Consider the following 15,663-nt stretch of genomic DNA (forward strand, 5'->3'; position numbering starts at 1 on the left):
TACAGTAGACCCCACACCCTCCACCACCACCAAAAAAGCCCCAAATTGGTCTAAAAGCACTAATTTGGGCACTAAATGCTACCCATACTGCGTGCTGAATTTTCAGATAGGAAAGGCATTAAAAACAAGAAAGGCAAACTATCTCTTAGTCTACAGCAGACAGTGGATCACTGTCTAGATAGCACTAGGAGACAGATGTAGTATGTCACGGATAGGCACTAGAAGAGCTCTGCAAACATTCTGTAGGCCACAAACTGACCTGCTTCTAAACTATTAACCAGGCTTTAGTCGGAATGCTTATAAAATAAAATAAATTATTTTTGTCCATTTGTAAAGAGACACCTCTGTACCTTATCTGCCCTTAAAAGGCAGCTATAAGTACCTTAGAATTACAGGAGTGAAAGTATTGTGTAGAGTTTACCTAGAGTACTCAAAATGTCATGACTAAACAACTTCTCTGGGAAATTTCTGATACATATTTTGAGAAAACAAGCACTCCTTGCCTAAAATCTCAGCATTATTTATTTATTTATTTAACTGCCATCTTAAAGGGGTTATATGATGTGATTTAAATTTACTGTGTTACAAGCTGTTGTACAACGTGTACAACGCTTTTTTTTCAGAGGACGAGGACTGTTTCCTGTGAGAGTAGCCTACAATGCCGGTGTCTGTTTCTATAAAGTGGGGTAGTTCCAACTTTGCAAGGACAGTCTGGCGCTTCTGACTCAAAGCCTGTGAGTATGTTTACATATTTAAAGAATTTGCCACTAGGGCTCTCAAAATGACTGAAAAACTAAATTTGAATTTTCTACTTAAATATTATCAAAATTTGAATTATATTCAAATTTAAAAGGCATAATTTCAGTTAGGCAAAAAAAAGCTTTTGGCTTCTCTCCTGAGGCCATAAGAGAGCACACTACGCAAAATATAATGCACGTTTCTACAAAGCGTAAAAAAATAACATAACTATTTTTGAAAAAAAGAGCATAATGTTTATAATAATGTTTATAAACCAAATATAATTAATGAAGTTGCTTAAACAATTAGAGAAAAAACAGCACCATGCATGTATGGATAGTTTAATTCAAAGGACCAAAAACCAATCACAAAGAGTAGGCTACTTTCTTCATTTAAAAACATGAGATACAGTGGGATGGGGGAAAATCACCATAAAGTCTTGACACATGTTTTGGAGGCAAGTTGAACTTGCATTCATTTTACATGGCTGTAACGAATTAAACCTTCATAATCATCGGGAAGAAGGAGGCCGGAACCGGCGGACAATCAAATGATATTTTAATGATCAAAATAAACACAAAACAGCACGTCAGCCCCTCACGGACGACTGACGCGCACAAATAAAAATCAAAACACAAACTAAAACCCAGGCCTGGTCCTGTCCCGTCCTTCACTGTCGTCGCTCCTGTTTTATATCCTTCCATCTCCTCCGTAGGACTCGAGACCGGTGGGTCGAACAGGTGTCGCTCATTTCCAATCACTCCACCGGCCTCGCTCCTGTTCCCACGTCTGTCGGCCCCGCCCCACTCGTCACAATGGCGTTCTAAACATGCCGCTCTCTTGTGCTAGAGCCCAACACTAAAAGATGTCCCTCTAGATAATGTGACAAATATGTTTTCTGTGTCAAGTCAAGTCACCTTTATTTATATAGTGCTTTAAACAAAACAGATTGTGTCAAATCAACTGAACAACATTAATCAGGGAAAACAGTGTGTCAATAATGCAAAATGACAGTTAAAGGCAGGTCATCATTGAATTCAGTGATGTCATCATCCAGCTCAGTTCAGTTTAAATAGTATCTTTGCAATCATTTGCAATCAAAGATATTGCTGTAAATGAAGTGTTCCCAACTAAGCAAGCCAAAGGCACTGGTTCCTGTGGTCTTGTCCCGGTGGTCATCTGAGACAAGGTCTTTACAGGGGATCTGTATCTGGGGCTTTAGTTGTCCTGGTCTCCGCTGTATTTCAGGGATGTAGAGGTCCTTTCTAGGTGCTGATCCACCATCTGGTCTGGATACGTACTGGATCCGGGTGACTGCAGTGACCCTCTGATCTGGATACAGACTGGATCTGGTGGCTACAGTGACCTCGGAATAAGAGAGAAACAGACAAATATTAGCGTAGATACCATTCTTCTAATGATGTAGCAAGTACATTGGGTGTTATGGGAAGTGTTCCCGGTTCCGGTTTACCTAATTAATGCAGCCTAACGGCTTTGGATATTAGAAGCGTATTAGTGTGTTATGTGTAAGCCAGGTTAAAGAGATGAGTCTTTAATCTAGATTTAAACTGCATCCATTCAGGTCATAAACACATGGATTAACATTTCTGCATTTGACATTGAGAGCATAGGTCGTAATTTAGATTTAGAAAATTGCAGTGTTACAAATGCTAGAAATGTGGCTTTCTAAGGAAAGATTGCGATCAAATAGCACAAACAGGTTTCTAACTGAAGAATTGACAGAGCAGCCATCAAGTCTTAGACAGTGTTCTAGGTTATTACATGCAGAGTTTTAAGGTCCTATTATTAACACCTCTGTTTTTTTTCAGAATTTAGCAGTAAGACATTATTCATCATCCTTTTTTTTTTTGAATCAACTATGCATTTTGCTAGTTTTTCAAATTGGTATGTTTAGCCGGGCTGCGAAGAAATATAAAGCTGAATATCATCAGCATAACAGTGAAAGCTAACACTGTGTTTCCTGATGATATATCCCAAGGGCAACATGTTGAGCGTGATGAGTAATGGCCCTAGTACTGAGCCTTGAGGTACTCCATACTGCACTTGTGATCAATATGATACCTCTTCATTCACTGCTACGAATTGATGGTGGTCATTATAAGTACGATTTAAACCATGCTAATGCACTTCCATTAATGCCAACAAAGTTTTCTAGTCTATTCAAAAGAATGTTGTGGTCAGTAGTGTTGAACGCAGTGCTAAGATCCAATAACACTAATAGAGAGATACAACCACAATCAGATGATAAGAGCAGGTCATTTTTAACTCTAATTAGACCAGTCTCAGTACTATGATACGGTCTAAATCATGATAGGAAATCCTCACAGATACCATTTTTCTCTAAGAAGGAATATAATTGTGAGGATACTACATTTTCTATTATCTTGGATAGAAAATCGAAGTTCGAGATTGGTCTGTAATTAACTAGTTCTTTGGGGTCAAGTTGTGTTTTTTTTAATGAGAGGCTTAATAACAGCCAGTTTGAAGGTTTTGGGGACATATCCTAATGACAATGAGGAATTAATAATAGTCAGAATAGGATCTATGACTTCTGGAAGCACCTCTTTTAGGAGCTTAGATGGAATAGATTCTAACATACATGTTGTTGGTTTAGATGATTTAACAGGTTTATACAATTCTTCCTCTCCTATAGTTGAGAATGAATGGTATTGTTCCTCAGGTGATCTATAGCACGCTATCTGATGTGATACTATAGCTGACAGGTGCATGGTTACAATTTTATCTCTAATACTATTGATCTTAGAAGTAAAGTCGTTCATAAAGTCATTACTGCTGTGGTGTTGGGAAATGTCAACACTTGTTGATGCTTTACACAAGTCCTTGAACGGCTTGGTTTCAGTTTTGGCGTAAACAACATCTTCTCCACACTGATGCTCACAATTTACACAATATATTGAAATAACAACGTAGTAGCGCTGCATCTAGTGGGTTCAACTGGATAGATTAGCAAAAGCATTAAAATACAAATACATCATCATGGCATTATGTGCACCACTGATAAGGCTGCCTGACTGCTGACGCAGACCTAAAATTGTGGATTTTTTTTTTGACGAATATTCTAAAGTCTAATAATTTTTGACAGCCCTATTTGCCACTGATTATTCAGACGTGAGTTTTGAGCAGTGTAGAGTAGCGCTTGATGTTTGCAGACATGGTTTTCATCCAGAACGCTGCTGCCAGGATTCTGACTAGAACCAGAAAATATCACAGAGCATATCACACCAGTCCTCAGGTCCTTACACTGGCTTCCAGTTACATTTAGGATTGATTTTAAAGTACTTTTACTCGTATATAAGTCACTAAATGACCTAGGACCGAAATATATTGCAGATATATTCACTGAATATAAACATAACAGACCACTCAGATCACTAGGATCGAGTCAGTTAGAAATACCAAGGGTTCACACAAAACAAGGGGAGTCCTCCTTTAGTTACCATGTTGCCCGCAGTTGGAATCAGCTCCCAGAAGAGATCAGATGTGCTAAAACACTAGTCACATTTAAATCTAGACTTAAAACTCATCTGTTTAGCTGTGCATTTATTGAATGAGCACTGTGCAATGTCCAAACTGATTGCACTATATTTTCACTGTGTTTTTATTTTATTTTATGTAAAATAATTTTCTAACCGTTTTAAATTCATTTTAAATAAGCACATTTTTTAATAATTGTAAAAGATAAAAAATTGCTTGTTTTATTCTTGTTATTATTTTTCTTCATTATTATTTTACTTTCTTTTATGTAAAGCTCTTTGGATTACCATTGTGTATGAAATGTGCTATATAAATAAACTTGCCTTGCCTTTTATGTTCACGCAGCACAACGCATAAAAAGACAGTACATTAGTCACTACAATCAGTAATTATGTCGCCACTAGATGCAACAAATGCCTCGTTTGTAATGGATTTTATTGGTTTTGTCTTGTAGTGCCGGGACATGGCATCACAGTATGATAAGAAGCATAAAATTTCTGTCACACGCTTGAGGACTGTGATTCGGCCAATCACAACGCACTGGATAGCTGGCCAATCGGCACACCTAACTTTTTAGAATGATGAGTGTTTGTAAAAATCTATTCGTTTCAGAAGGAGCAACAATAATTATGTGTTTTCACACATAATTATGTTTTTTTTTTTTACTTTAAACCGCATAAACACATTGCATTACACCAAATACACAAAGTATGTTATTTTTAGCAACGTGATATGATCCCTTTAATTCTCCTTTACTTTTCATCAACTGTTGTCATTTCTCAAAAGCTGTCTGCCTTTTGAGAAAGTTGGCCACAAAATTCAATACCACTTTTTTTGCTTTTCGAGCGCAGCCTGTCAAGCAATGTCAGTATTTTTTTATTGTTTTATATTTGTGATGGATTTATCACTTGACAGTCTTTACAGATTTGACCTCCTTTACATGGCCATACTCAGGCTGTCAGCAATCATCACGGATCCTCTCAGTTCATCCTTTAGGACTTGTGTAATCAACATAAAGTCATAAACCATCGGATGTGGTGGGAACATCTTTAATGTAGATGAGAAACAGCCGTAAATGCTTTCTGGAAAATCGGTGACATAATTAGGCCAGCCTGTATCCACATAAGGAATCACCATTTGTAGCACTGCATCTTCTTTTAAACATGGATCATTTGAAATGGGACACAGGCCTTGACACGTGTTGATTCATTACTGGCCTTTTTGTCATTTTCTAACTCATCTTTAAGATTGGTGACAGATGATGGGAATGAGAGTCAGGAACCATCAAAAGCTCTCCAGGTCATCTTCTCCCTCGAGAAGGGCTCCACATCAGCAAGTTTATGATCTGTCTGGATGGTAAAGTTATTTGGGTAGCACTTTATTTTACAGTCCTGTTCCTCATGTACATACTATGTACTTTATTATAGTAATTACAATTACTATGTAATAACTAGGTACTAAACGTAAACCTACCCCTAAACCTAACCCTACCCCATGTAGTTACCTTGTATTACCAGAACTTTCTTAGATAAATACACTGTAAGTACACTATAAGTACATGTTAGTACACGTACTGTAAAATAAAGTGCAACCGTTATTTGTTATAAGAGTACTTAATCAAACATGCCCATACTGCAGACATGCATTCTTTGTTAATTTTTTGAGTGATTAGTGAACACCTGGCTTTACCTGTCCACTGTGTGCCTTAAATTCAATTAAATTCAATTAAATTCAATTCAAGTTTATTGGTATAGCGCTTTTTACGATACAAATCACTACAAAGCAACTTTACAGAAAATTACGTTTCTACAATATTTAGTAGTAGCTTACTTACTTACTAAGTAACTTAGTAAGTGGTGACTGTCAGTTTGTGCGCGTATGACAGGATTTAAAAAAAAATAAATTATACAACACGTAGTAAACCAGACGATGAACACTATTAACAGCAATTATTATATGATGCAATCACACTTGTAGCAATATTTGTTAGTTCTGTTTGTTGATTCAGGGTCAGCATCATCTCTTCTCAGGTGTTCTGGATCCAGACTGGAGCTTGTGTATATCCTAGTTACCGCGGGATGTAAATGCCGTGGCAAAGCATAGAAACAAATAGGGGACAGAATTCACTTGTACATGGTGTTTGCATTTAAATGTGACTTAGAAGTATGTGGGGAAAAACACTGTACAGTCATAAACAACCTAAACGATCTCAGTTATTAAGGCCTTTTGATTTTTTGAGCAGTATGCATCATAATGCTTAGACCACACCCACAACCACTGACGGACTGTCCCATATTAACATATTGCCTCCCTCAGCCAGTTGTACGTTGTCCACCATTTTCTCTGTGCTCATAAGCAATGCAGGTGTTTTGTCGTTGAAAGTAAAAGTGATTGAAAAAATCTTTATTTTCTCCTGACATCAGTGTCACTGAGGACGCAGTGGATTAGTTCCAGCCTACAGCTACAGGCGTTCACAGTCGGACTGATGTCACTAACCTGGCCAACTTTACCAAATCCACCGATTAGTTCCTCCTCAAAAGTGCTTATTATATCAACGTACCTTGCACTTCAGCTTTAGGAAATTGTGTAGAAACCAGCCAATCATGAAATTAATTTTATCCATCTAGACTTAGAATAATGAAGTATTGTACATCATTTGGTGGAAGAATTGATTAATCCAATTCTTTTTATTAAACATGTGTTTTAACATATTGCCGCTGGTGACTGTTTATAAAAGCAATAAAGTGACCTAACCGCAATTTTATCTGCTTGGGCTATACATAAATCTCTAATACTACAGCCAGTAATGTTAAAAATAAATCTAATGGCTTCAAGCAAAATGTTTCATAATAATGAAAAATAAAGTACTCTATAAACTGGAATTAAAAGGACATACTTGTAAAACAGGGAAGAAACAAAAATGCTTTGGTTTTCTAGTTTATGATGCAACACATTGAATCTATGCCAAACCATTCACTTTATGGTATCATGATATCAAACAGTTAGTGATTTATGTAGACCTTGACAAAAACCAAATCACAAGGTGTTGTGCAGGACTAGGCTGTCATATCCTATAGGAGGATGTTGAGGATTAACGGCACGGCATCACTGACCTCATGTCTTCTCATCTGATTAGACTCCCACACACTAACATTAATCCATATGCCATCTGGCAACTTTACACAAGATTCTTTTGGTCCTATTTACTGGCAAAGTGACTGCCACAGGCTACGAAGCTGGCAACGCACACTTTAGTCTCATAAACGTTTATCTTCTTCTTAGACTTGTTAATCACCAGCCTGAGACATTGTTGCGTAAATGTGCCTCAGTCAAAATGCGTCTTCGCTTGGATGTTTCACAGACGTCAGAGACCTTGGACAGATGGAAACTAATGAGACTTTAAAGGTTGTATATATTGTTGAGCTTTCAGCAAGCATATTTATTACAAAAAGTTGAGTAATTTGCATCACTCAGGCAAAAAGGAACCATAGAGCACACAGGCATGATTGCACTTATGAATGCTTTTAGTCAGAAAGTTGTAGTCACAGTAAGGTGGCACACAATCTGTGATTTGATCGAAACAAACATTACTGTGGGTGCTACAGACGGTTGTTTTATATGCAAGTTTAATGGCCATGATCAGGATTAACTGTAGTGTATAATAGCATGGATTACAGTTGTAGTGTAGCAGTGGTATCGAATTGCCCTTTAAATGCAAACAGCAGCTGGTCATTGCACTTTAAATAGACGAATAAATAATTGTGGTGTCCTGGCAGAATACAAAGGCATATTATCGCCAACAAGCATGTCCGCTGGAGCAAACAACTGTACATTCAGCTTCTACCTCAACGCAAACATGTGGAAAAGTGTTACCTAACAACATACAATCTTCTTGTGTTGGCTGACTTTTCCCAGGGATCGAACAAAATATTATTGCCGCAACATTCACGTAAATTACAGGACAAATACACAAAGCCGTTGCATTCCACACACACACAATCACACACACACACACACCCCACATGAAGTTCCTTTTTTATGTTCACAACAGAATAATTTACATCTTGCTACGCTTTTTAAAAACGATAACATAACACTTGGCAGTCTTTAGTGTCAATCTAAATCTGTCCAGTCTTGGTTTAGTGTGCGCTAACCAAGTGCTGTCAAAAAATGAGGCCTGGAACAAGGCCGATTCTGCCGACTGGACTGTTGACTATCTCTTGGTGGTCTTGGCCAGTTTGCTAGTAGGGGTGCTCCTCCGTTGGGGAGTTGGGATTTTGGAGGGTTTGCCTCCATGTTGGCGTGAGGCTGAGCGTGGGGTTGGGCGTCCTGAGTCTGTCACTGTCTCCGACATGTCCGAGTAAACCGACTGGATGTCTGAAATATCAAAGTCCGAGGCGTCACTGCCACGGCGGCTGCTCCCTCGGCTTCCTGCTTTGCTGCCTGGGATCTTACTCAACCCTGAGGAGAAAGTTCAAAGCCAGTTACATCTCAGTACTATGATACTGACATCCATTTAATGGCTCATGATAAAAATTTATACTTTTTCAACCTTTCGATGGTGATTGTGTTTAGATTTTGTGTCGTCTCGGTCTCTGTGCACTGAAGTGTGTCACAAAAATGAACCCAAATGCATAGAAAGTGGCAAGATGAAAAACACTTTTTTCTGTTTCAAACTTTCACATGGCATTTTTAGGTTATAATAACAATAAAAATTAAAATCCAGGTTTTGATTTTCAAAGATTTATTATCAAATTGTATTATTTTTTTCCCAAAATCCATTGAATCAATATAAAAGTTATTTTTCATATTAAAATGGATGAAAATACACATTTACATTTACATTTATTCATTTAGCAGACGCTTTTATCCAAAGCGACTTACAGATGAAGACAGTGGAAGCAATCAGAAACAACAAAGAGAGCAATGATATATAAGTGCTATAACAAGTCTCAGTTAGGTTAACACAGTACACGTAGCATGGGATTTTAAATAATATAATAAATAAAAAGAAAACAGATAGAATAAAAAATAAAAAAGAATAGAGCAAGCTAATTAGAGGTCTTTGCACATACACACACACATACAAATACAATTGCATAATGAATGAAAAGAAAATAGAATATAAAAAGATTAGAAAGGTAGTTAGATTTTTTTAAGAGTAGAATTAGAATAGTGAGTGTTAAAGTTAGAGGGTCAAATAAAGATGCAAGAGATGTGTTTAAAGCCGATTCTTGAAGATGGCTAAGGACTCAGCTGCTCGGATTGAGTTGGGGAGTTCATTCCACCAGAAGGGAACATTTAACTTAAAAGTCCGTAAAAGTGACTTTGTGCTTCTTTGGGATGGCACAATCAAGCGACGTTCACTTGCAGAACGCAAGCTTCTAGAGGCACATAAGTCTGAAGTAACAAATTTAGGTAAATGGGTGCAGAGCCAGTGGTAGTTTTGTAGGCAAACATCAATGCCTTGAATTTTATGCGAGCAGCTATTGGAAGCCAGTGCAAATTGTTAAAACAGAGGTATGACGTGTATTCTTTTTGGCTCATAAAAAATTAATCTTGCTGCCGCGTTCTGAATTATTTGTAAAGGTTTGATAGAATTGGCTGGAAGACCTGCCAAGAGGGCATTGCAATAGTCCAGCCTGGACAGAACAAGAGCTTGAACAAGGAGTTGTGCAGCATGATCCGAAAGAAAGGGCTTGATCTTCCTGATGTTGAATAAAGCAAATCTGCAGGATCGGACAGTTTTAGCAATGTGGTCTGAGAAATTCAGCTGATCATCAATCATAACTCCAAGGCTTCTAGCTGTTTTTGAAGGAGTTATGGTTGATGTGCCTAACTTGATGGTGAAATTGTGATGGAACGATGGGTTTGCTGGAATCACAAGCAGTTCTGTCTTGGCAAGGTTGAGTTGAAGGTGATGGTCCATCATCCAGGAAGAAATGTCTGTTAGAATCGGATCATCAGGATGGAATGAGAGGTAGAGTTGAGTGTCATCAGCATAGCAGTGGTATGAAAAGCCATGTTTCTGAATGACAGAACCTAATGATGCCATGTAGACAGAGAAGAGAAGTGGTCCAAGAACTGATCCCTGTGGCACCCCAGTAGATAGATGTTGAGACTTGGACACTCACCTCTCCAAGATACTTTGAAGGACCTATCTGATAGGTAAGACTCAAACCATTGAAGTGTGGTTCCTGAGATGCCATTTGCCAGTAGGGTTGATAGGAGGATCTGGTGGTTAACCGTGTCAAAAGCAGCGGACAGATCAAGCAGGATAAGTACTGAAGATTTGGATTCTGCTCTTGCCAGTCTTAGAGCTTCAACAACTGAGAGCAAGGCCGTCTCAGTTGAATGTCCACTTCTGAAGCCAGATCGGTTGCTGTCAAGGAGGTTGTTGTGTGTGATAAATGTAGAGACTTGGTTGAACACAGCTCTTTCAAGTGTTTTTGCAATAAAAGGAAGAAGGGAAACTGGTCTGTAGTTCTCTAAAAGAGATGGGTTGAGGTTGGGTTTCTTAAGAAGTGGAGTTATACGTGCCTGTCTAAATGACGAGGGGAAAACATCAGTGTGGAGGGAAGTGTTGATGATGTGAGTGAGTGCAGGTACAACTGCAGGAGAAATGGCTTGAAGGAGATGAGATGGAATAGGATCAAGCGGGCAAGTTGTAGGGTGATTAGAAAGGATGAGTTTAGAGACTTCTGCCTCAGAGAGTGAAGAGAAGGATGTAAATGAGTGTAAGTTTGCTGGTGATATGAGCTTGACTGATTGTGGTGTGGAAAATTGTGCATTAATATGTGTAATTTTATTAATGAAAAACGTTCCAAAGTCGTCAGCTATTAGAGATTAAGCAGGAGGGGGAGGAGGAGGACAAATAAGTGAGGAAAATGTTTTAAAAAGCATGCGAGAGTTAGATGAATTGTTAATTTTGTTATGGTAGTATGTCATTTTAGCAGAGGAGACATTAGCAGAGAAAGAAGATAGGAGTGACTGATACTCAATAAGGTCAGTAGTATTTTTGGACTTGCGCCACACCCTTTGACTTGCGCCACAAGCTTAAAAGCTCTAAGCTTAGAACGGTGTTCGCGTAGAACATCAGATAACCAAGGGGCAGAAGGGGTGTTACGGGCTGGCCTGGAAGATAAGGGGCAAACAGTGTCTAAACAAGATGTAAGAGTGGAGCAGAAAGTATCAGTAGTAATGTTCAAAGATGCAAACAGTTCAGGGGAAGAAAGTGAAGATGAAACCATTGCAGATAGCCGGGAGGGTGACAGTGTTCGTAGGTTACGTTGAAAGATGACATGTGGACGGGCAAGTGATGTGTCAGGGATCATGTTGAGGTTAAGAGTGAGGAGGAAGTGATCCGACGTGTGCAGTGGAGTAACCAGAACATGATCAGTAGAGCAGTTTCGTGTATAAATAAGGTCCAGGTGGTTGCCTGATTTGTGAGTAGCAGTAGTTGACACTCGGTTGAGATCAAAAGAGGCAAGCAGAGTGTATACACAACATAGTAAGTTGATCCACATATGACAGCCTCTGAACTTGGTCAATCATAAGCTTCCAAAAGTGCATTCATCTTTGCCATGGTAAATTCATTTAGTTGACTAGTACTATATGGTGTATTAACAAAAACATAAATGGCATTAATAAAAACACTATCACTGACAAGCTATGCAATATCACGTTCATAATCGAATGCGATTCATCTAATGAACGTAAATGATAAATGTAGCTTGTCAGTGATCTACGGCTCTGTGTATTAAATGCATCTGAATGATTTCCATCTGAAAGCACGTGATTGAGATTTACTGGTACTATTAATCACAGAACTGGCTTTACTGATGAGATGCGCACGTTTGATGTGGTTTGGGAAAAGGGAGAAAACATGACCTTATAACTCAGCGAATATTGCATTTTGTGTAAATTAAAAAATTTACATGTATTAATGGCGTGTATCGCGTTTTGGAACCAAACTCTTCATATATATATATATATATATATATATATATATATATATATATATATATATATATGTATGTATAGCTTGATATGTCTACTTCAAAATTAACCAGTTCACATAAAAAACTATGTAATTATTATGTAAAATTATCTAATTATATGGAAAGTGCCGTATGGAAACTGCTGCAGAGCTGGTGAGTCAGCATCTTTGGAGCTGATACACTAAGGAAACACCAGTTTATTAATAAATAATTATATCTCCTATTTTCCCAGCACACTTTTGTGGGTACTTTGCAGCAAGCTTTATGAGTGTGCTTGAATCCAAGTAATTAAGTAACTAAATTAATTTAAACATGCTATTAGTGGACCAATATCTTACATGGACAGCCTACTTCAACTAGAAACATCTTTATTTGGAGCAGCCCAATTCTAGTCACATATTAATCATAATCATATTAGACAGTAGTATTTAAAAAATATTCTGTGTTCTTTTTTGGGTAATGCATAGTTAAATACTTGACAGATTTGATCCAACAAAACAGATCTTCATAATCTCATAATAACAAGCAGCGGAGTCCAATAAACTCAATGTAGTGTTTATGAATATTCAGAACAGGAGGTGTGTCCGACTCACCCATGGCTTGACCCCTGGCCTTCATGACTGCAGTGTTTATCAAGGATCCATCCTCTCCTGACTGAAAGCCTTTTCCCGACAAATAACCTGGAAGACGAAGCTTGCTGCCCTGAATAGGGGTGCTCTGAAAGATGTCATGATTCAGAAGAATAGGTCAATTAGAACAGGACAATGAAGAGGCACATAACTGTTTGCTGACAGCAACCTTTGGCTAAGAAGAGCTTTCTAAGATACGACTATAACATGCTGGCAATGAAACTGCATTCAAACACATCATTTGACATAACAACAGAGAAATCCTGACTTGAACATGAACTTGACAGAGGTGGTTTAGGAGTGACTTGTATTTCAATGTTTTTGTTAATCCCAAAATATTTGCAGTGTGTAGCCTAATGGAGGCAGGGCATTTAACAATTTAACAATATCCAAAATAGGTCTGACATCAGTGCACTGAACAATAAAGTTGAAGTTTATTCAACTTTAATCCAATTCAGTTCCATTCAAAAAAATCCCTTTGAAGTTTATTTCACTTCGGAACATTCATTCACGGATTTGCTACTGTCTTCACACAGAGATAAAATTTACTAGAGTAATGTGAAGTGTGACATAATATACCTCAGTAAATAATATTAATTCACGTCTTGTGCACTTTAATGCCCTTTCAATGTAATGTGTATGTCCCCTTGGAACTGGAATCATGGCGGAATTTCATGAGAAGTCTACTTCGCAGGGCACTTAGAGTCGAATAAGACAACGCTTGAATGCTGCCTGAACAAGAGATCTCCTTAATGAAGTGAAAGTGTTGACTGGTGTCACAATCTCGCAAACCCGCTGGCAGATCTCCACCAAATTTCGGGGATCCCTTGAGCTTGAGGAGCCCTCTCGAAGGCCACCCTCTGGTAGCCCCCTGGGATCACTAGATCGGTTGGCGACAGACCGCAAATTTAACCACCCCTTTACACTCGAACCCTGGGGGCTATCAACGTGGGGGTTGGTCTCATTCGAAAGATGGCCTCTAGACATACACTTGACTGCATTCCAGAGGGTTCCTCTGAAGGGATCCCCTGAATTTGGTGTGGATTTGCCACACCATAACGGAGATATGGCCATTCAAAGTTTCAAAGCAAACAAAGGAGCGCACTCTGCTGGCAAACTAAGTAATTACACTATTTCAAGCATTTAAAATTGCATTATATGTTCTGTAAAAAAAAGAAAAAATCATATTGGCGGCATATTCGCTGATACCGATATATCGCCAACAGGCTCATATCAGCTGATAATATCGGCAAAACTATATATCGGTCGGGCTTTACAGTACATGTCCAGAATGATGAAATAAATGCATGACAGACAAGAAAATTACAGCATACCGCTTACACTGAATCAAGTTCAGCCAATACACATCCGTAGAAAGAAACCCTTTAGAGTTGTGGATGTAGAAACAGATCTTACAAGCATCAAGTTTTAGCAGCAAGAGGACAGAAAACTGTTCATTATTCAGTTAGTGCTTGAAGAATATGAAAGAGGATGATGTTTAGAAAAGGCCCAGACTGTTTTGATTTAAGACAATCACACCATCCCCTTTGCGAAAGAGAGGTTTACAGAATCAGAGGACCAAAGCAAACACATCCGCCTTAATAACGGACACTTCCATGCATCACTGCAAAGCCAGAGAAAGAGACTGAACCAAATCCCAAATCCACACAGGAAGCAATTTGATCAGTAACAAGGCAGAGACAGAGGTCAGGAGCAGAAAACGGAGATTAGATGTGGATTTGTCACTCATTTCTTAAGCACTATACCTCATTGGATGACCCTTGGCTCTCAAAGGAGTCAGATGATTTAAGAGGAGTAGCTGATTTGCTGTTTGTCAGCCAGGGTTTATCATAATTGCGGCTTAAATGTTGGAGTGTCTGTGAGAAATAATTGTGGAATCAACCACAGATGAAGGGTAGTAAAAAGAAAGACAATTCAGGAAACAATTATATATCAACAAATAATGATGGGGCTATGTATGGCTATGTAAGGCAGATGTCACAGATACACTCCTGACAAAACAAGTTTATGCTGCCTTCCAACACAGCCACTTTTCACCAACACCAACACTTTTCAAGGCCATATGATTTAAACAATGAAGTGAGATTAATTTAAATGATAAACATGATTCATTCAATACTGAATGACTACTACTAAATATAAAAATATATATAATAAACAGTTTAGTCTAAATAGAAAAGTGTTTTTTTTTTTTTTTTGGTCAATAATCAACGAAATCCATACCTTGGGTGTGTTGGAGCCGGGTGGGTTGGGTTGTGCGGGGCAGTTGTGGCTAGAGTTGGATCTGTTAGGGGAGGCACCTCTCGAGGAAGGCCGTGACCTTCGACCTCTGTAGCGGAAACTGGCCATCACCTGGGTGGTGCCTTCTGGAAGAATAAACTTCTCACGCAGCTCCACATTGGTTCTGCCCTTAGCTGGAGGAACAACATTAAACAGTGCAATGAGCCAGGAGCCAAGACCACAGCAAAACCTTTAACACAGTTCAGAAAATAAGCCTCTGAAAAAGGAATACTATGGCTTAAGTTCAACTTGAGGTCTATGCCCAACATCTGTGGTACAAAGTCGATTTCCTTAAATTGTTTATTATTTGATCTGTGAAGTTATCTATATCAATTTAATCACCCCACAGTAATTACTGCAAACACATTTGTTCACAAGTTTGACTGAAATTGAGGGGCAAGGCCATTTTTTTTGTGGTAATCAACAGCAAACTATAGATCCTGTTCACAGAGCTCAACTTGTTTTGAACCTAAACATTC

General features: G+C 38.4%; 1 protein-coding gene across 1 annotated transcript in view; it reads right to left on the bottom strand.

The window, feature by feature from the left end:
• Positions 1 to 7,660: 7,660 nt before the first annotated feature.
• LOC132157469 (dystonin-like) overlaps positions 7,661 to 15,663 on the bottom strand; it is a 199,244-nt gene continuing 191,241 nt past the window's right edge. Inside the window, exons 102-105 of the mRNA XM_059566826.1 lie at positions 15,128 to 15,318; positions 14,650 to 14,760; positions 12,848 to 12,971; positions 7,661 to 8,715 (exon numbers count right to left, since the gene is read on the bottom strand). Coding sequence (XP_059422809.1) covers positions 8,468 to 8,715; positions 12,848 to 12,971; positions 14,650 to 14,760; positions 15,128 to 15,318 — 674 coding nt within the window. The 3' untranslated portion in view covers positions 7,661 to 8,467. The remainder of the gene's footprint in view (positions 8,716 to 12,847; positions 12,972 to 14,649; positions 14,761 to 15,127; positions 15,319 to 15,663) is intronic.

This window comes from Carassius carassius, chromosome 14, assembly GCF_963082965.1.
Source record: "Carassius carassius chromosome 14, fCarCar2.1, whole genome shotgun sequence".
Classification (NCBI taxonomy): Eukaryota; Metazoa; Chordata; class Actinopteri; order Cypriniformes; family Cyprinidae; genus Carassius; species Carassius carassius.